The following is a 22008-nucleotide window of genomic DNA, read 5'->3' as shown; positions in this document are numbered from 1 at the left end:
GTTTGTTGTTGTTGTTGTTTGCTTTGCTTGCAGTATACAGTAAGCTTTGCAGAGTAGTTGCATGAATCAGATGAAGTTTGCTGTAAAGTAAGTGCTCAACAAAGTTTAGTTCCATTTTTTTTTTTTTTTTTTTTTTTTTTTTTTTTTTTTGCCTTCTAACCTCAAGTATTTTATCTCTGTAGAGAAAGCCAGATGTGGAGCCATGTTGATTTTCCATGTAGTTCTGTGTGTTTGACATGACTAGCACCTTGGTAGGACACAAAACAAAGCTGCTACTGTATAATATGAAATCTCATCGGATAGAAAAGCATTAACAACCAGAAAACTATCAGCTCATCTCACTCTTAAAATATAAATTGTTATCTGTTTTATTGCTTCCCGACCCAATCGATTTTCTCCACTTCAAACCGAAGAAACCAGGGCAAAAAGGGAAGGGGGAAGAGAGAAGCCAAACATTCACCTCTTCTTTCAACAAATATTTCTTGAGTGCTTCCTAGGAGTCAGGTATGGATCCCAAATGCTCCCTGTCCCTAGGACTTAGAGCTGGAATCAGAATACAAGTAAATGCTTTCAGGAAGATACTGTTTATAGAATGTTGGCCTGATAAACATTTTCAAAAACTTTTCAATATTCTTTTCTCAAGTCCCGTTAGCATTTCGATAGGAGCAAACCTAATCGTGATCTCCTTCCTGCTTTTGAGAACAGCTGACATTCTTCTACTGCCACAGCCTCTAGAATTTAACTTGAAAAACCAGAAGCAGGGAGTTCCCATTAAGAGTCATGGCCTTGCAGACTTAGCCCTCCTCTTTGTCCCACAAAGCCAGAATTCTCTGACCCCCAGGGCACAGTGTGGGACTCATCTGTTTTCTTAAGCATTTCCTGGCGGCGAGGAATGTACCACTGTAGTGGTAGGAGGAGAGGGACACAGACGAGATTTATTCACAACTACACTGCATGAGGTAATTATCAAAGTATCTATTTACTCTTGGACTACTAATGGGCAGAATATTGGTGTTACAGGCCAGGACCTTAAGGCTCAGAAATTGACTAGTAAGTTATGGGGGGGAAATGACACTTTTTGTTTTTTAACCGAAAAAAGTAATTTTCAGAGGTCAGTAAGTAAATCCCAGAGCAGATAGTTTGAGGAACTAAGAGGGCTTCATTCATGCCTTCCTTTGTTTCTCTTCTTACTAGTTTCTATGTAAAAGACGCAGGGTGTGTGTGTGTGTGTGTGTGTGTGTGTGTGTGTGAGTGTGAGAGAGAGAAGAGAAAGAACCACTTGAACCCTTAAATCAGTTTCCTGGTTATTTTGTCACCAGTAGAGGGATTATAGTCTTTCACACCTAGTTATACTTCCGCCTACAAACTTGTTGGGCACAGAGTAGGCCCTCGATAAACAGCTGTCAGTGAATGAAAGAATGAAAAGCTGAGATGGGTTCCATAGGAGCCGTGTCATTTGTTAGCTTTGTGACTTGATGGTGGTCATTCTAAAACTGGCAATATTTGCATTGTTTTCATAGGATATTTGTTAGCATTTAATAATTCCATGTCCAGGACAGGGCTCTGCAGACTCTGAGCACTGGGTGTAGGTGAACTCCCTGCACCTTCTGCAAAGAGTCTTCCTGACTGTGATGCTTTAACATGTTGTTAGATTAGACAACTGTGTTAACCGGATGATTCTTACACAGTGGGCACGCAGCGTTGGTTGTAACAAAGCATTGTCTGTCATTCTAGAGTTCTCTAACATAACTATGTTCCAAGGTAAGAAAGGAAAGTCCAACTTTATAAAAAATAATCATAGGTTGAAAAATTAAACATGTAATTAAAATTTCCTTATACTTTGAATATTATAACCAGTGTAATAAACCAAGTTGACAAGGGAGACTTTTATGATTTTGAAAAAATTCCAATTTCTATTCTAGGGATCATATTTATCAAGAAAATGTAAATAAGTTGTTCTCAACCTAAAGTTAACAGTTTATTTGGGAATTTGAATAATATATATTTCTTGGGCTTAAAATGGTGGGAAGCCAAAAATTCAAAGAAACCTGTATTCACAGTAAAGTCTATCTCAGAAGACTTTATTTAATAGGGTAAAGAAAATATTTCCTGATTTTTTAATTACCATAGGGCAGATCTGACACCATTAGTTTTCTTTCTTTCATAAATATAGACGAGTAGAATTTGACAGGCATCACTATAAAATAGGTTATAGATAAGTCCAGGCATCCTTCCTTCCACATAGACCTTTCACACCGGGTTCTGATGGGGCTGCTTGAATAGAATGACCAAGGTTTGATTTTAGGCTTCTAGGTCACGGTTTCACCTTGACAACAGTTCTTTCATTTCCAGCAGTAACATTTGCTAGGATCCCTAAGGTGCTTTCATTTTTGTAAGTAGTGTAGGAAAAAAAAAAAGGATTAGAAAAAAAAAAAGATAAATCTTAATTCACATGCTGCAGAACTATCTCTGTGTCTCCGGCACAAAACTTCAAATCCAATCCAAGAACTGGATGTGTATTAGAAGTCTGCAGATTTAAACCTTGTCCACCATGATCAAACTGGATTTATAGAGCATCATAACTCTCCAGACACCATCCAGCAGCTTATTAATTTAATAGACTCCTGTCCATTCACTGATGTTCCTGCCCTGACAGTCTCTCAAGATAAGGTGAAAGCCTTTTGACAGGACAGAGAGCATATATATTTTCTTCTGTTTTCTCGTGGATGGGGTTGTCGACAACTTGAAATGTGTGGCTCAGCAAATTTGTTTTTTTCCTTCTCTTTTCTTCCCCTTTTGCTGTGCTGGAAGGATGACAGAGATGAGCCTCAGGACAATCCCAGGGTTCAGGGGGCCCCTGTTTCCCCTAAGTACTTATTTAGCATTTTGTTTTGCAAAATAACAAAGGATTGATTTAAAGGCATACACTTGGGGGCATTTTCGCCATGAAGAGAAGCAGCATCACAATTTAATGCCTAATATAAATTAAGAGGTGTTGGAAGAAGGAAGAGGAAAAACAGCAATAAATGCTCCCATTAAATAGAGTACAGCAACATTTTCTTTTCTATAATCCCATTTGTGGGAAGGAGGGGAGTGCCAAGAAAGATAGCACTCAGGCTGTTGTATATTTAAAGACAAAACAGGAAGAACTTTCCAACATTCTTATTTTTCCTTGATGATCGTCTGTCTCATGCTCGTGCTTGTTATTTGCAAATAAATTCACAAGTCTCAGTGAGTTATTACACTGGTATATTGCAAGGTTAACTATTTCTTCAGTGCATCCTTCTGTTAACGTCACGTCTGTAATCATGAGATCTTGGCTCCCCAAACTTAGGCCTGCGCGCAGATCACCTAAAATGCAGATTTGAATTTGAATTCCATAGGGCTGAATGGGGCCTGAGCTTTTTGGTGTTTCTAGTAAACTGAGGCTATATTATCGGTTGGCAGATCACATATTAAGTGCAAGACATTAGCTGAATTTTTTAAAAAAAAAGGTCATTTAGATATAAACAAATTATACCCTAATATCATACACTATGGGGATATGTAACTCGAACATATTGGCCAAAATTGAAACATTCCCTACCTGCCACATATAGTGGGTCCCTCACTATTATTTTAGTAAATGGCCTCTCTTTTTTTTTTTTTTAAGATTTTATTTATTTATTTGAGAGAGAGAGTGAGAGAGAGAAGGCAGGAGCAGGGGGAGTGGGAGAGGGAGAAGCAGACTCCCCGCTGAGAACGGAGCCCAGTGCAGGGCTTGATCCTGGTACTCTGGGATCATGACCTGAGTGCAAGGAAAATGCTTAACTGTCTGAGCCACCCAAGACCCCCAGCCTCCTTTTTGTAATCTCCCTTCGTTACATGTGTAAAGATGGTCATCTTAATTTCCTTTGAGGTAGTTAACTAAAATGGTGTATTTAAAGCCACGGATAAGATAAAAATTAACTTGTCTATTTTCCTACACATATGTTCTTCTTACTTCATCTCACCGACAGAGAGCTCTTCTTCTTACCTGTATCTCTACTCAAAATGCAAAACTATGAAGGAAGATTTCTCAACTAAACTATTGTTTGGCCTTAAATGTTCTTCATAGGCCATTTATTTTGCTTTCCTAGACGTAAGATCAGACCATTCTGCACTTTAACAGGTGAAAATTTTTGGTGGCCAAACACACAATTTTAAACTAGAAACCTGCACTCAAAACACATCCGGATGGCAGAAATTATATTTAACACAGGTAAGATTTAATTTGCATTGCAAAACTAGTTTTACCATAGACAGACTTCAAATGATGACTTACTAGTTTATTGATAAATTCTAGATCTTCCTCTTGAGGGAGGGGTGTAAAAACATCACACATCACGCATTAGGTCAAATTCATTATGAAACTTTAATTCCCTCATTAGGGCTACTTGGCAAATATTCTGAAAATGTTGTTTTTCGTAAGAACGTCTGAGGCTTCTATGTCCTGAAATTGTGCACCAAGTAAAGGGTGCTGAACTGGAAAGCAGTCATTCTCGAAAATCTTTACTGACAATGGAGACCAGACAGTGATGATAAATACTAGATTTCTGAAGGAAAACTGGCTTCAAGTAATTTATTCTTATTGAATTTCAATGGGCGGTAGATGGAACTACATAGATAGATAGAAAGATCTTATCTGTTTATACTTAAATGTATGTATTTCGGATCCATTCCCTTGGTTGGGATATTCTTCCTTGCGACACCACAATATACTATCTTGGTTGACCCCACTGTGGTCTGACAGTCCTCACAGACCTCAGACAGACTAATGAGAATATATCTTCTCTGAAGTACTATTGTATGTCATGGCATATAAGGTGACCTTTTAAGTTTAAAAATAGCCTTCAAAAATGGGGTTGACTTATATACCAAGAGTGAAATGAAAAGCTTCCAATTTCAGGTCTCAGAGTGAAGACTTGAGGTCTGGCTGACGTCCCCCCCAGTGAAGAGCTGAGAACGACAGAAACAGTTTCCATCTGACAGGAGAAAGTCAAGTGGATCCAGAAAGAACTGCCTTGTAACAGGGAGCCAACATCTTGGCGTGACTGCTGCACGAAGATGTCAAGTAAAACCCTGTGGTTTGATGGCATCTCTTGCATGTATGTAGCTTTTCGTTTTTCTAAATTCCTTTCTATATCTTCATGCTAACTGATGGAGCACCATGCTTGTTATGTGTATGTGGGACATTCCAGTGAAATCCTCTTGTACCAGATTCCCTAGCATTTTAAAATGCTTGCTAGGGCATGGGATACTTTTCTCAATATGAGGGTAGCATTTTAGGGACTGGATTTTTTTTCCAGATAACTTCCATACAAGTAATTTCTGAAACTAAATCAAGTCACATTCGAGTTTGTATTCTGTTGAATAATGCATCATGAAAGCCATCGAATAATAATTCGAAATTCTGTGAGTGGACATTGTGCGCTGTCTGTGGAGTTACAGAGGTGAGAAATGGAGTCATCGCATTTGAGGTATTCACATCCAACTTGGGACAATGACAGGCTGCGGTGGAGTTCTACCCCTAAGGAAATAGGTCAGGCAAGGCTGTTCAGAGGAACTGATATATGCTAAGTCTTGAATGGTACCTGTCAGCAATGATAAAGATAGCTAGAAAGTTATCAGGCAAAAGGAACATGATGTACAAAGACAGATATGAAGCAAAAAATATTTGAGGAATTTCATATAAATTAGTATAGTTGAAGTATAAGGGTATTTGTAGAGAATGAGTGAAAAATGAAGTTACAAGGAATCAGGTAGTTAAAAAATACAGATGAGAAACTTTATGGGAAGCATCAGTGACGAGAAGAAAGAGTGGAGAATGACAAGTTAGCAGATGGACAGTATGAGGGACACTTGCCACTGGGTATACAAATGGATAATCAGATGAAGCCCAGTAGAATAAAAATCGGCAACAAGAAACCATAGGAGACCTGTGAGAAAGTCACTTCAATGGAATCGGGAAGGCAGACACTGGAAAGAAGGGAAAGTGTTGGAGTTTAGGAAGTCAAGGAAGTGAATGCAGAACACTTTACAGAAGCTGCCCAAGAAAGGAAACAGCAAGGGCTTTCTGTTAAGCCTAAGGAATTGATTGCATGCATTTATTTCTATCCCCTTTTGTAAACCTGACAGTAAAGAGGGAAACAAAAGGTGACAGGACAAAGAGACAGCACAGAGTAGGCAACAGAAGTCAACAAAATCTTGGAAGCTAGAGAAACTGATGGAGCGATGGATGGCAAAGGAGAGCATAAAAAAGTTGAAATCCGGGGCGCCTGGGTGGCTCAGTGGGTTAAGCCGCTGCCTTTGGCTCAGGTCATGATCTCAGGGTCCTGGGATCGAGTCCCGCATCGGGCTCTCTGCGCAGCAGGGAGCCTGCTTCCCTCTCTCTCTCTCTGCCTGCCTCTCCAACTACTTGTGATTTCTCTCTGTCAAATAAATAAATAAAATCTTAAAAAAAAAAAAAAGTTGAAATCCAAGGATCTCGAAGACCCAATGGCCAGCAAGAATCAAGCAGATTTCTTCCAGAGAATCCTGGAAAACGCTAGGAATTAAAGGCCTCTGGTGCATTAAAAGGCAAGATGAGCAGTGGACCTAAACTTTGTAAGACTGACATTCTGAGTGAGAAGCTGTTAGCTTCACAAGCTCAGTTATTCCCTGTAGAGATCAGGGACAGTCCCCTTGCACTCTGTTAGGAGGTGGAGGCTGAATCTTTGGAGAACTGGGACAGGGGCTTCAGATCCCGAGAGACAGTCTCAGCAAAGGGTGATGCTAAAGTGTCTCCTGAATTAGAAGATTAAAGGAACAGTCTATATTCTCAATAATGAGATAGGGCCTTTCCAAGATAACCCCCAGTCCCTTTCATCCGCATGTCTTCAGATTGCTGGCTTCAAGGTTCATAAATTTCAGTCATGAGACCAGCATTCTGGAAAAGCTAAGCAGGCTCAGACAAAAAATTCCATATACTCTTATTCGGGGACCTCATTATTGTGGTTGGGTTACTGTTCTATGACTCTATGTAAAACTCACCAGATGACATGCCATGATCCCTGGCAACAACCCATTAGTTGACATTCTATGCACTGTGCACTGTTCCTATATTTAGCCTTTAGAGTCCCATTCTTCAAAGAAAAAGTAGACACTCATGGATCTCTAGCCATCTAAAGAAAGCTTCAACACCAAATACAGGAACCAAAACAGGAAAGAAAATGTATGAAACAATGCACAGAGCATACAACTTCATAAACATCCTTCAATTTCTATCTTTGGAGATACAGGAAAAATATCCATATACACAGATATTTTTATGTTGAAAATTTTATGTTGAAAAAATAAACTGTTAGAGAATAAGAAATACCTCCTGTAAATTAGCAATATAATAGGTAAAATTCAATAGAGAAGTTAAAGAATAAAACCTGAGGACATCTCAGAAAGTTGAACAATGTTAAGGAGTGGTTGTGGAAACATTATTCAATGTATATCGTATGGTTCTCCATGTTAACAGATGAGCTACAACTCCTTTATTTATCCTCCATTCATTCATGAATATTTAATGAGCATCTACTAGGTGCCATGCGCTGTTTAAAAAACAGAATTCTCATGAGAACACTCATTCTGTGGGTGAGATAATAACATTAAAATTATAAATAAATACTAAAATGACAAATATGAAGATAAAGAAGGATGTTATAAACTGAATATGTTCCCTCCATTTTTATGTCGAAGCCCGAAACCCTAGTGTGATAGCATTTGGAAATGAAGCCTTTGGGAGAGAATTAGGTCACCTCAGGATCAATGCCCTTATAAGGAGAGACACAGAGGAGCTCTCTCTCTCTCTCTCTCCCTTCATTACATGAGGATTCAGCAAGATGGTGGCCACCTGCAAACCCAGAAGAGGCCTCTTATCAGTCTCCAATTATGTCTGTACCTTGATCTTGGGACTTCTCACTTTCATAATGGTGAGAAATAAATGTCTATTATTTAAGTCATCCAGTCCATACTGTTTTGCTATAATAGCCAAAGCTGACTTACACAAAGGAGAGAAAGGTAAGAAGGAGCAAGAGAAACAGAGTAGTTAGGCAGACCCTCCGAGAAGGCAATGTTTAGAGAGGGTTGTGAATGAAGTAAGAGAAGGATCAATGTGGGAGCAGAGCACAGTACAAAGGCCCTGAGGCAGAGGCATTTTTTGTAGTAGCAAGCAAAAGCAAGGGGGCCCAGGCCCACTGGGACAGAGTAGTTGGGGAATTGTAGTAAATGTATCCACAGAGGTACCTAGAGGTAGATCATGAAGGGCCTGTTAAGTCAAAGTAACGATTATGTAGGTTTTAGTTCAGGGACTGGCAAGCTTTTTTAATAAAAAGCCAAATCCAGACACCTGGGTGGCTCAGTCCCTTATGCACCTGCCTTCTGCTCAGGTGAAGAGCCCAGAATCCAGATATCAAGTCCTGTATCAGGCTTCCTGCTCAGTGGGGAGTCTGCTTCTGCCTCTGCCCCTCCCCCTGCTCCTGCTTTCCCTCTTTCTCTCTCTCAAGTAAATGAATACAATCTTTTAAATAAATAAATAGCCAAATAGGTTTAGCTATGTTGCAGTTCAACTTTATTTACAAAAATAGGTGATGGGTCAGATTTGATAGCATGGCTCATATCAGTCCTTGTATGAGATCAATGTGACTGTGATAGGAAACCTCTAGAGGGTTCTATTCACTTCCACTTCTCCACTTTCTCTGTGAAACAGAAGCAAGGCCATCATCTAATAAGGGATGCAGTATATTTGGGGAGACAGAAGTCTGAAAGAGTCACCTTGATTAGAAAAAAAGTCTGTACAGCAAGGTTATATACACTGAAGGTTCACATTCACCTTGTGGTCAAATGTAATATCAATTGGTCAGCAATGGGTCTTGTTGCTGTTATTTTGTTGTCATTAGTGGTGGTGGTTTGTTTGTTTGTTCTGTTCTGACCACATCTGTATGGCACTCACTGTAGATCAGGCACTATTCTAAGCACTTCACAGATACCACTTTACCTAACTTCTGCTGCTTAGATGTAGTCAAAGGAAAGTGGAGAGTTGGACTGACTAGAAAGGGGGTATTGTCAGGCCAGTACAATAAAAGTCAGAGAGAGAGAGAGAGAGGTGAGGAAAGAATGACAAGAGAGTGACTGGAATCATGAGCCCACCAAATTCAAGGCAGGTAATCTGGAATTAAAGATGGGGCAGGGGAGGGAGTATGGGGGGTGCATTGGTGAACAGTAAAATGATGGTTGTGGCAGGGAAGGAACAGAGGTTCATTTGGAGCTGAAAAATTCTAAGAGTCAGGTAATGAGTAGATCAAGGTGAATGACTGATTAGTGTCTTCTAGAAGGGTATAGGTATGATGTTATTTCCTTGACAGATAAAGTCTTAGTTTTATCATGGGATGGACCTATGCTGAAACTTGGAGACTCAAATCTTATTAAAATCTCAGTGTGATTGTGTGTGCCTCAAAACTTTTGGTAACTCTCCAATGTCTTTACTGCAAGATCTTCAGACTGGACTTCTAATGACCTACAACATGGCCTTCTAAAACCTTTGGAGGCTTCCTCGCGGGTTTATTTGTAAATTCTCTAACTAAAGTATGCACCAACACTCTCATGAAAACACTGTATACACTGTAGTCTGCAACCTTTTACACAACACAATTTCAACCTCCTCAAATGCCTATCCCCATTTCTCAAACTTATACTTAACTTTCACTATCCAACCAAAACTCCACAATCTCTGTCAACTTTCTTTGACCACATAAGACTGAACTCAGTATTATGCAAACTTCATCAGTTAAGGTCTGCCTTTCTTTCTTTCCTTTTCTTTTATTAAAGATTTTATTTATTTGACAGACAGAGATCACAAGTAGGCAGAGAGGCACACAGAGAGAAGGGGAAGTAGTTCCCTGCTGAGCAGAGAGCCTGATGCGTGGCTTGATCCCAGGACCTTGGAGATCATGACCTGAGCCAAAGGCAGAGGCTTAACCAACTGAGCCACCCAGGCCCCCCATCAATTAAGGTCCTTCAATAAGTTCCTTAAGCCGGGGTTGGGGTGTTTCAGAGCCTTTTGTATCACTCATGATCCCCACGCCATATCATGCAAAAAAGCATTGGGTCAATTACTTTTATTTTATTTAGAAAATTATCTTGTGAAACACAAAGTGTTAGGACATTCATAGAGATGCTAAAGAAAAATAATTATCTCACTGAGGAATAATTTAAATTCTATGGATGAGAGACATTTTTTGGGCAAGGCAAAGATTTCTTTGTTCCTTTCATTTGAGTTGTATCAAAAGGAGAGCAAGAATGTAGTTAAGACAAAGAATGATTTTCATTTGCAAATATTTTTCCTAAATTATATGAGGAAAATAATGTGAAGAAAATTATAGACGAAGGATACAAAAAATCCTCCTCAAATCTGACCACCTCTACAGAAATACTCTTATAATTTCAGGGTATTTCTTTCAAGTATGTTTCTCTACACAGACATTTTTTTAAAACATAATTATAATCATAATCATACTAGGAACAAAGCATTATATTCTCCTTTTTCATTTGGAATTATAACATAATTTCTTCTTCTACATAATCCACTGTTTTCAAAAAGTAGTCAAGTAGCTCACTCTGAAAAAAAAAAAATCTGCCCTAAAGAGTTGTCCCTCATTTTAGCTGTCAGATACTTTTGGGGTAGCTTTCAAGATTGGCATCTCTTTGAATGACAAGCTAACATCCCTGAGTGATAGTGAGTCACCTCTCAAAAGACCCCACTCTTCATTTCCCATTTTTATACTTATAAAACTGATATATTCTTAGTTCTTATCATTGGCCAACATCCTGGCTGGGTTTTTACCCCTAAGAGACAAGACGTTTCATTCACTTACGGGTCCAGGGTGGTTTAGGATATTTTTTTTCTCCGATATATGATAGCACATCTAACTAAGGTAATTAATGGTATTTTCATGCAGGATTATTTACCAATATTTAATTAAAGAAATTCATAGTGATGTTGATATGAAAACAAGTGTATTTTCTCACATCACCTAGCCAACATTAGTAATAACGAAGGACATAAACTAGTCAGTACAATCAGACCCAGACTGAAATAACCCAAGTAAATCACTAACATAATTGTAAAAACTGTAGACCTGAAGGAAGAAAAGGAAATGACAAAATGCCTGACATTTGCTGAAGGTGCCGTCATTCCACCATTTGCAACAGCCAGCCCTACTGTAAATTAACATAGTCACTGGCAGGGTCACTTGTCTTGACCTTAAGAACCCCTCAGAAATGACAATTTGAATCCAAATGCTGGTTTTCGAAAGCAGCCATTTTTACAATCACTGTTTCCTAGAATAGGCACAATAAATGACTCGCTCCTCCAAACATCCCTCCTTCGCATAGAACATAACCAGAAAGAGCCTCAGATGTTCACGAAACATGTTGGGTTTTCGGCATCACGTTATCCTGTGGTGCTCTGCAATCAATTACTGTTATACCACCATCATTAATAATTTTCTTAATGAAAATGATTCTGTTGATCTCCGTTGTATTTTAATTATCAGAGTTAAGCATAATTACACTGCAGCTCTGAGCTGGCATGTGGACTCCTTTAGGGCGCAATTTTGTTTTAACACACTGATAATGTAATTTTACATTGTGTCAGTTTGTTTGGTTATTATCCAGTTGTACAATTCCACTGTATTCCTGATAACAGATAATAACCTTAGTACCTCCTATATCCTGAAGTCATTTAAAAAGCAATATTGGAATTCCGCGACTAGCTAACTTAATCGCCTTATGATTTTATAATTCCCGCTGCTAAATATTTGGTTCAGGCACCCACCCTCTTTTAAGAATACCATAAAACCAGATGACAGTTGTATATTTTCTGTGAATGACAGAATGGTCAGATAAACACTTAAAATATAAGCACACTTTTTTTTTTTCGTTTAAAAACAGCTCCTTATTTACATAATATTAGGCCCTTTAGGTGAAGACGAACAGGAACTTGCAGGCTACTTTGAAAACTGGCTGCTACGTTAGACAAAACTGTTGTGTCAAAATTCTAGCAACATGCAACAGATTCACTATTTGAAGGTGGAAAATCATCCAGACTTTGCAAGAGTCCTCACACTAAAAGATCTTTGTTTTTTGAAAAGTTGATCAATTTAGTCAGTGTGCAGAAAGTTACTCATCCAAGTGAGGTCTATTAGAATTTCTGCATTATTTCAACAGTGTCTAGTATAGGATCTTGAACATAATAGACAATCCATCAAAGCTTAAATGAACTCACTGCCTGGTTACGTTTGTGCAAACAGGCAAAATCAGAACCCTGAGATGATTTTGAGATTGGTCTTCTACGTGATTTTAAATCGCTGTGGTCTTGAAAGCAGGAGGTATTAGCACAACGCTTTGCCGTGACTGGTATTTTAGCTCACCACTGAATTAGGGAAAAAAACACAGAGTTGCTGATGGACATGGATGCACATTTGTGAAAAAGAGCAATAACCTGCAGCCTGGGCCCAGCGAAGGGCAGCATCAGAACTCTGTTCATTAGATAACTGGAAATGGAAAGTTAACGTGCTCAAGATGGAATCCTAATTTCACCGTGTATGTGCCAAAGATCCTTGGATTATTTACTTAACTTATTTATCTAAACCCTCAGTTTACTCATCTGTAAAGTAGGAATATTGCTGCTTACATGATGAGCCTGTTGTTAACAGTAAATAAAAAATGTAGGTACAGTATGCAAATTAACATCTGTGTAGAATAAGTGCTTAATATTATATTAATACTAACAGTCTTAGTATGAGTATTATCATTATCATCTTTTTTTAATCATTATCCTCTTGATACTAGACACTTTACCTAAGACTTCCACTAAAAATAAAAATGCCATGCGTTCAAGGAAAAAAAGCCCAGTAACATCTTCAGGCAAAGGTGTTGGGCCCTTGATTCTATAAGACCGTTCTCTGCAGACACTGTGATGTGAGTTCAACAGTAACTGAATGAGAGTTTTGGAATCCGAGGCTATAAATCTGGCATCAGATGGCATGTTTTCATGCACACTTGCTTGATACCAACATAAAAGCCTGGTTTCATTTCCTCTAAGTTTGTACTGACATGTCCACAAGGGCAAATTGGATTGAGTATACGATAATTAGCAATATAATATTTATAATATACACAGTTAAGTTTACAAGGTTCTGCCTCTCAAAAATTCTCCAACATAACCATGGCTATTCCATTTTCACAGCTGAGGAAATCAAGGTTTATAGGCTACGTGATTTGCCCAAAGTCACATACCAGCAATAGCTTTTTTTTTTTTTTACAATGATATTATGTTTTCATATAAAAACAAATCTGTGGTTAAGGTGGGAGTGAGGGTTCACTGATACTTTTCCATTCTTTTGATTGACAATGTTTATTCTCTTAATACCCAAACCTAGAGAACGTGTCTACTCTGAAATGATAACTCCATGGAAAACTTCATTATTCCTTACTTGAACTGAATGAACATAGCCACAAGGTCAGCGCATCAAGGCTTAATTCTGAGTACTCAAAAACAAAAACAAAAACAACCCGAAGGAACCTATTTACTTTTAAGATGTGAGAAAGGTCACCGTACTCTGCAAACACTATGAAGTAAAGAAAAGTATATAGAAAAAAGTATATAGAAAAGTCGGCCTCCGATGCGCAATAGGCATTAGTGGATTTTAGGACTTAGTGGGCAGACCTTGCTAATCCTACCCCCCAGCATCCTCTCTTTAGCTTCAGCATGGTGCTTTCCAGTCTTTTTCCATTGGAGATAAGGAAATTAGAATTATCTGGAGTCTGTTGAGAATAATGGCAAAAAACAGATGACCCAACAAGTCTGGTCCATCAATGTCTGGATGAGCTAATTACTTTCTGGAATGACAGGGGGTAGTCGAGGCAGGGAAAAAGTACATCAGATTACAATATTAATGCCAAATACTATACTTTTTTACTTTGATGAAACAAGATGATGGCAGCCTGTCACATAGCACTGATATAATATAATTTTATAATAATTATTTGATGGACACCCTGGAAATGAAAGCTATAGTTATATTTAATTTTGCTATTAGCTCACATTTAATAATACTTTAAGAAGTAAGTATGCCTCTTAAATGGGAATAGTTATACACTAAGTGGCCTATCTAACACACCATAAGAAAATGATATCAAAAATTTCACAGTCAGGGCATTTAAAAAATGCTACACGTACGCATTTTACATTCTATTTGTAAATAGGTACTGATATGTTCTCAGATAGCCAGGTCCTATAATAATGATTCTGGCACAGAATTCATAAGTAATGTAGGTTCTTAGCTAGAAACCAAAATAAAGAAATGCAATTTTGGCTTTAGGAATTTATTTGTCATCTTCGGTGAGTACTTCTTAGACATTAGGAATTACGTTTTGTGCCTAAGTGCATGAAGTTAGCCCATCAGGCAACTAGTTCTTTGTATCTGTCAGCAGCACTTTGGTTTCATTTGGGGAACTATTTCTTCTCTTACTGGCCCATGTGAGGTTAATTCTAGTCTAAGGATGATTGTAGTCTGCCAGGGAGAGCACTGTGATTAATTGTGTCAAGGATCGGTATGTGATGCACCCTAACCAAAACCCAGAAAAGCTGTTTTCATTGGAATTTCTGTCCTGGTAGAATAAGTCTGGAGCTTCCCACTACCTGAGGAGAATGTTTCTGAAAATGAAACCCAGAAAAGAAAGAATGGGCAGAAAACAGAGACAGTCTGGGGACAAAGTTTGAGCAACTGGATTAAGCTGTTCCTGAAATCTAGAACATTCTTAGCCTCCCAGTTTTATGACCCTTCCCCTACCCCCAACACACAGATATACACATTCTTCTTCTCTTTCTTCTTTTCTTTTTTTCACTTTCTTTTCTTTTTCTATCTTTCTTTCTTCTTCTTCTTCTTCTTCTTTTTTTTTTTTTTTGATAAGCCAATTTCCTTTGGATTTCTGTCAGTTGAAAACAGTCCCAAATAATAAATAACATATATATTGTGAAAATGCCTCACACTTTATGGATGTCCAAATCAATCCTGATTAAATCTAAATCACCAAAACCTTCCAACTACAAAACACTTTTGCTTCAAGGAACCTTATCATACGTGTAAGCCTTTGAAGACACAAACTCAGAATCCACGGGGTCCTGATAGGAGTGCTTCCTGGGGTCATATTTTCCATGACTCAGATGATCCCTAGTACAATCACAGCATATCAAGGTATTCAAAGTACTCTGAGTTATAGCTTTGGTGAGCTATTCCTTCCTTCCAGAGGCAATCTGAATAGTAGGAATTAGTATCAGGCCTCTGAAGCCCACCTAGGAGAGAAGAATGAATTTACAGGAGAATTTTTCCGAGTGTGTTACCCAGAACACTAATTCCAAAGGGTGTCCACTTGAAAGGGTAAAATATATATATATATATATATATAGATAGATAGATAGATATAGATAAATAGATACAGATATAGATATATAGATGTCATATGGTCAAATGAGTTAAACAGGGGTCTTACCATAGAACTTCTCAGAGTATCAGTGGCCACAGGCATTGTGAGTTTCCAATATGACAGGCAATATTAGGTCACAGGGCTCTTTTTTAAACAAACTTGGGATTCTGTATAATGCATTGGAGAGCGCTATATCATAATATATACTCTTCGTGATTTCCAGGCATAAATACCCGAGTGATTTAGAAGAATTTACTAATCATATAATAATGGCAGGGGGAAATCAGAGTCTCACAGTACAGGACACAACGTTTGGAATGATTAAGACCCAGATTCAAATTTGACCCAGATTCAAATTTGGCTCCATTATCAGCTCTCTATGACCAAGAACAGCCATACTCTCTTTCTAAGTCATAATGGCAAACCATGTAAAAAAGAAAAAAATACTACCTATGTCATTGAGCTGTTTGAAAGCCTCATATGGGGAGAAATTATTCAATATGTATAACTCAGACCCTACGTTAGACAAATGCACCTTTGAAACCCACTCCAATCCTTTACTAGCTATGGCACAATGGCAAATTACTTAACCCACCTAATTCTCAATTTCACCTTTTGTGAAATGGAGTAATATATTAATTACCTCATAGGAGGTATTCAATGAAGATCAAATGAAATAAGGCCTCTACAGTACTTACTGCCTTCCCTGCTGTCTGAACCACAATGTCAATAGTTCTTAATTTGAACAATATCAGATTACTTTTTGTCAGTTAAAAAGCATTAAATAGCTAGAATTCATAGGGCTCATCATTTGAATATGTGAAATGCCTATTACAGTTTCTGACAACCACTCATCCTTTGTTTATCTGGTCAGCCATCAGTATTTATTTAGTGTTTTGTTTTTTTTTTGGTACAGGCAGCACACCAGACCATGGATAGGAAGGTTAACGAAGACATAGTTCTTGCCCTCGGTAACTAGAGAGTAGATTGGAAAGGCAGGCAATACTAGCTAATTTATCACTTTTTCCTTTTGCCAGAAGTTAATAGCTAACTTTTCCCCTTTTTTTCTAACTTTTGTTTACTCTTTTCTTGAACCCATATAATAATGATCATAAAACACCGTGATGAAGATCAACGAGAGAAAAACATACAATCTGGTAGAGAAGTACCACAGAGCAGATTCAGCTGGGCTTAGTAATGGCGGCTCTTAGTATCTACATAATAGGCTAGTATGTAGTTGGGCTCAATGCATGCTTTATGAGTTAATTAATTAGTAACCTTCCATAAATTACTCCAAATTATTCATTGCCCGCAGACTTACTATAGAGCCAACCATGATAAAAAACACATAAACATATTCAAGTTAACGCACTCCACTGGACATGGAATTGGAATTTTACCATATTTCTTTACTTATAGGTAACAATCTAACAATCATTGCTCCCAAAAGAATGGCTGATTTAAAAATGCAATGGAGTTTGGATTATGACAAGAGAACAGCTTTTCTCTTGGTTCCTCCATATTATATTGCCATCACCAAGATAAGACACTGTATAACCAAAATTTATTCCTCATAATTAATCCTACATTCCAAGGCCTCTTTTGTATTTCTGCATTCTGGTCAACTAGTTCGCTATACCATTCCCTTCTGCTTTGATAGATCATATGGACAATGTCCTGGGAAAATCACACTTTCCTTCCCACTAAAAGCTCCCACCAGCTTACCACAGGTATTTCAGGTTAGAAAAAATGAGTGGGTCCGGGACCAGCAATTATAGAAGGGAAAGCAATATAATCAGATCCTGGTGTGCAGATTGTTTTTTTAACTTGCAAATTCCCTCTTTCCGGTGTTTCAACTTTCAAAGGCTCATGGTAGTTTAAAGGCAATCCTCTTATAAGTGTACAAATTGTAATGATTATAGGAACAAGTTGTAATTGTTTCTAGCAAGTTTTTAAGAGTCTTTGATGTTATGATTAGTGTTTTATATGTTAATGTATTGATAGGGGTGCTTATTTGCTTGTTCCCTTGTATGCTTTTTATGGTTTCTAGGTTCAATGTGCAAGTAAATCTTTGATCTCAGTAGGTCTGTTTGGTTAAAAAAGAAAGCTAAAAGAAATTAAACATGAGAAGCCCAAGGTTTTGCAATATTTACGAAGAGACGCTATTAGGGATTTCACTGTAAGAGTACAGAGCTGGGGCCCATAACTTGAATGTAGAGAAAAGTGCCCAAATCCACACCACACATGAAGAGGGTCCTGTGTCTGGGAGTGCCAGCATGGACCTTCGGCTCCTTTGTAGCCAGGTTGTAGCTAGATGACAGGTCTAGGCTGATGTCACACTGTGCAAATCAAAGGCAAAACTCTGCAAGCCATCGGTTTCCTCTTCCCCTGTTTGCCTCCTGCCCTTCAGAAATCACCATGGGGAAGAATTCTCAGTCTTTGTGGTGTTTCACTTTCAGCTATCCTCATCACAAGTGATTTCAAGGAAGGGGCTGGAATGCAACGCCTCCTGGAGCAAGCACCTTGACATGGATTGCTAAATTTCAAAAGGAATTTACTTTCTGTAGATAATGTCTCAGAGGGAGGAACCTGGGATCGCCTCAAACTGGCCAGCAATAAAGCTAACAGCAAAGAAGGTACCAGTCACGCCACTCAAATACAGGGTTAGGTAACTGTGTGCAGGGCTAAGTCATTAATGGTATACCACTTTCTGTCTTATCCTGTACAGAAAAAGCCCAATAGGCTCTGCTGGAAAAGCAGGTTAGAGAGATTCTTGAAGGAAAAAGGAAGAGAGTGGATCACGTTTCACTCTGCATTCCCATTCTAGTTCACTTGGTGCGGGCGGCCTTGCTCAGCTTCCAAAACTTGCAAAGAGAGAGAGAAAGGATCCTGCATTTACCTTTGCTGTACACAATGCAGTTGTTTTTGCTGTCTTCCACTCCTTGCCAGGTCACATCCAGCAGCCACTTGGGACCAGCCGTCAGCACCATTGGGACCTGAGCCTTTGTCTTCTGCAGAAAGAATGGTAACAAACAGATGCCATTTGCTTTCGTTGATTAAAAACTTGAATAATAACTGTACTAATCATTTTATTTTTACAAACAACTAAATCTCCCAAACCATAATCCAAGTCCTTATTCCCCTGTTTCATATCTTTTTAAGACGACAGAAGCTGTAAGGCTTTACTGCTTTTCCTTAATCTGAATGGTAGAATTATTATCGAGGATTTTTTTTTTTTCCTAAATGATACCGGATCAGATCTCCAAGATTAGACAGATCTCTTGCGGCTCTGAATTATAAAGAGAATGCAGATGACTTTCATTGCAAAGAGCAGAGTGTTTAGAAGTGAACTTTAGACACATTGTACTTTACTATCAACAGGATCTCACTATTTCCTGAAACAGACAGGAAAGAATTTAAAGAATCAGGATCCATTTCAAAGCTCTATCCTGAGCAACATTTATATTAGAGTAGGAATTTCTGTCGAATGAATAATGAAATCTACCCAACCCCTCTGCTGGGTGTGGATATGTAGTCTGACGGTAACTGAAATAATAATAATGCTAATGATTCACCGTACAGTAAATGGTCTCCAGAAAGACTATAAAAGAGGGATCGTGAATAAATTCCGAGGCAGAGCGACTAAAGCGCGACATCCCTCACTCTGAGAAGCACACAAAGCAGGGACACTTGTGCCCTAGTTCTAACAAAATATTTCCAGTTGTGCCTTTTAAATATAAGGCTCAGAATGTTCATCCTTTTAGGCTGTTTGGCATCCAAATTATTTGTCTTTAATTACGTTAAACGGGGCAGGAAGTAAACTGGGGAGGAGACAAGTGAGCTTTAGCAAGACTGTTGTTTCCGGATGAGTCACAGTGAACCGGCATTCAGACTTTTATCACCCACCAGACCATGTCTGTATATCAAATATCACAAAACCACAACACAGACTACAATGCAAGTGTCTCCAGGTAATTTCTGAACTGAATCTTCACCTAGATATGATCCTGCCAAAGAGATCTCAGCTCCTTTTGGAGACTCTGCCGCAAATTTCCCAAATTGGCATTAATAAGTATTCACTTGAGGAGTTCCACGTAATCTGGTTATTTCAAATCCCTCAGGAATCTGGAAAACCCATTTCACCCGCTGAATGACAACAATGATAGCGTCTGAGACACGGATCTATTGTTAGCTGCAAACCCATATTGACAACTAGCCATAAGATAAATGTTAAGTCATTTCCTGAAGTATCAATTATATTATAAGAGGTAGAACAACCATAAAACATACTGTTTAATGAAAAAAAAATCAACCATGATGAATAAATTAAAAAAAAAAGAAATCTGAAAAAATATTTCAAATGTTGAAAGAGATGGCAAAACAGATGGTGAGAGATACTAGCCTACAATTTTTTTTTTATATTCATATTTTGATTCATTTCAAATCTTAATTTTTCAACTACATATCTTAATATTTGGCAAACATTTATCTGGTGCTCTACATGTTCAGAGAAACTTTCCTAGTAACAAACTATAGAAATCGTTTCTGAGAGGACAGTCTTCTAAGGATGGTTAGGTGAAAGCCCTAGAGGAAAGAAGCAATTTTATATTACATCTTTTTTTAACAACAGGCAAAAATGATATCAAGTTATCTTTATGGTTATTAGTCTGAGTGACCATTTTTATTTCCGTTTGAAAACAGAATTGAGGACAAGCAAGCTTCTTCGATCTGAAATGATAATGACCCATAGCCAATTAAATATTAGGTCTTAATTATGCATTTGCCAGCTTCTCTTACTACCAGAGAAACAGGTAGATCCACAGATGAGGGTCAGCAGGTCTCTGAGCAGTACGCAGAACAAGTCACAAGAGAGAGCACACCATTTTGATAAACCGGCATGTAGAAGATTTCATGGTCTTATGGCTAAAACCTTCTCTCTTCCACTTTTAAAGAACAGAATTCAACGGCAGACACCTTCCCCATGTCTATTGTACTGTTATTTCATGGGAAAGACATGCCTTTTATTAAATCTGCATGCTCCATAGTTCTTAGAGCCACAAAAATTTCTGCACAGTAGATCAGCTTTTATAATTTTCCACAGATAATATGAAAAATAGATATTGATCACTTAAGTTCTTTAGGGACTCTTTTAGTGTAAAGCAAATCAATTGATTTTGTTGTTACTATAATCTTCTGTTCATTTATGAACATACAAACCACCTCCATCGTGGTCCTCTGATTGGTGCTCGGAATATGAGGGCATCTTTTTCGGTGAAAGATACAGATACGTAAGAAAAAGTTTAATATAATGCAAAAAGTAGCATGATAAGGAGTATGAAGTCATGTGTAAATTGTTCTGGGGTTAATGCAAGGCAAGAGAAGCATATTTTGAAGGACCTTTTCAAACCAGGCAAAACCTTTCATGCTTAAATTTCTAGGCAAAGGAAACCAGTAAAGACAGTTTAACTAGGAAGAATATGGTGCTACTACGTATGCTACTTGTGCAGGGACTTTCTTAGACACTTTCCTGACTTATTTAGTCTTCATGTCCATTCTCAGATAAAAAACAAACAAAAACCAAAAACCAGAACAAATAAGCAAACAAAACCCTGCAATTCAAAGATTAATAATTTCTTCTAAGGCAAATAGCTGGTGAAAGTAGGACCCCATTTCTATGTGTAGCTCCGTCTCCAGCTACCACTACCCCTGGGGTGACCAACCATCTGAGTTTTCCTGGGACTGAAGGGTCTCCCAGGATGCTGGATTTTCAGCGCTTAAACTGGAAATTCCTGGGCAAACTGGGGAGTGACTTGTTCACCTCCACCCCTATTAGTACTACTACAGTTAAAACAATGTCAGTGGTTTACAGCTACTGAGCACTAAATGTTAGATGTTGTTCTTCCCCTCAATTATCTTTTTTGATTTTTAAACTCTAGGACTTAGGTATTAATATTTTCTCCACTTAGTACATAAGCAAATTAGGATTTGAAGGAATTAATTTTAATGATACAAATAAGACTAGTTAATTAATATCTTTTCTTAGTAGTAAGTTAGGCATCACGCCTTTTAAAACCTTGAAAACCTTTATTACACCTGGGCACAGGCAGAATCTGACTTATTAAAAAACAAGGAAAAACAATTTCTTTTACTCTAAACCAACAAAGCAAAAGCAAAAATGTAGCAAGGTCTTGCTGAAAGCTATACCCAAGCTGTAAAGTAAATAATAAGTAGATAAAAAATCTCAAGGGACCAGTTATTACAGTTTTGAGGAGGTAAGTCAATTTCTTTCTGAAGAAGTCAACTTTTGTAGAGATTGACTGACTTCAAAGAAGATTACCAAGTGTGAGAAGGAGGGAGTTATCCAGGATTATATGAAATCTACACTCCAGCAAAATCCATGAATAGAAAATAACAATAATATCCACATTGATCATTAGGTTCACTTTCCCCTGTCTCTATCATAAGGACTCATAC

General features: G+C 38.1%; 1 protein-coding gene across 2 annotated transcripts in view; it reads right to left on the bottom strand.

Annotated features, from left to right (window-relative positions):
• Nucleotides 1-22008, bottom strand: part of ZFPM2 (zinc finger protein, FOG family member 2) — a 453888-nt gene that overhangs the window by 140380 nt on the left and 291500 nt on the right. For both annotated transcript variants that reach the window (XM_004771329.3, XM_004771330.3), the window contains one exon: nt 18434-18545. In XM_004771329.3, coding sequence (XP_004771386.1) covers nt 18434-18545 — 112 coding nt within the window. The remainder of the gene's footprint in view (nt 1-18433; nt 18546-22008) is intronic.

The sequence above is a fragment of the Mustela putorius genome, unplaced genomic scaffold (assembly GCF_011764305.1).
Source record: "Mustela putorius furo isolate JIRA1106 unplaced genomic scaffold, ASM1176430v1.1 tig00000228_pilon_pilon_pilon, whole genome shotgun sequence".
Taxonomy (NCBI): Eukaryota; Metazoa; Chordata; class Mammalia; order Carnivora; family Mustelidae; genus Mustela; species Mustela putorius.
This window is presented reverse-complemented; position numbering and strand designations above follow the sequence as displayed.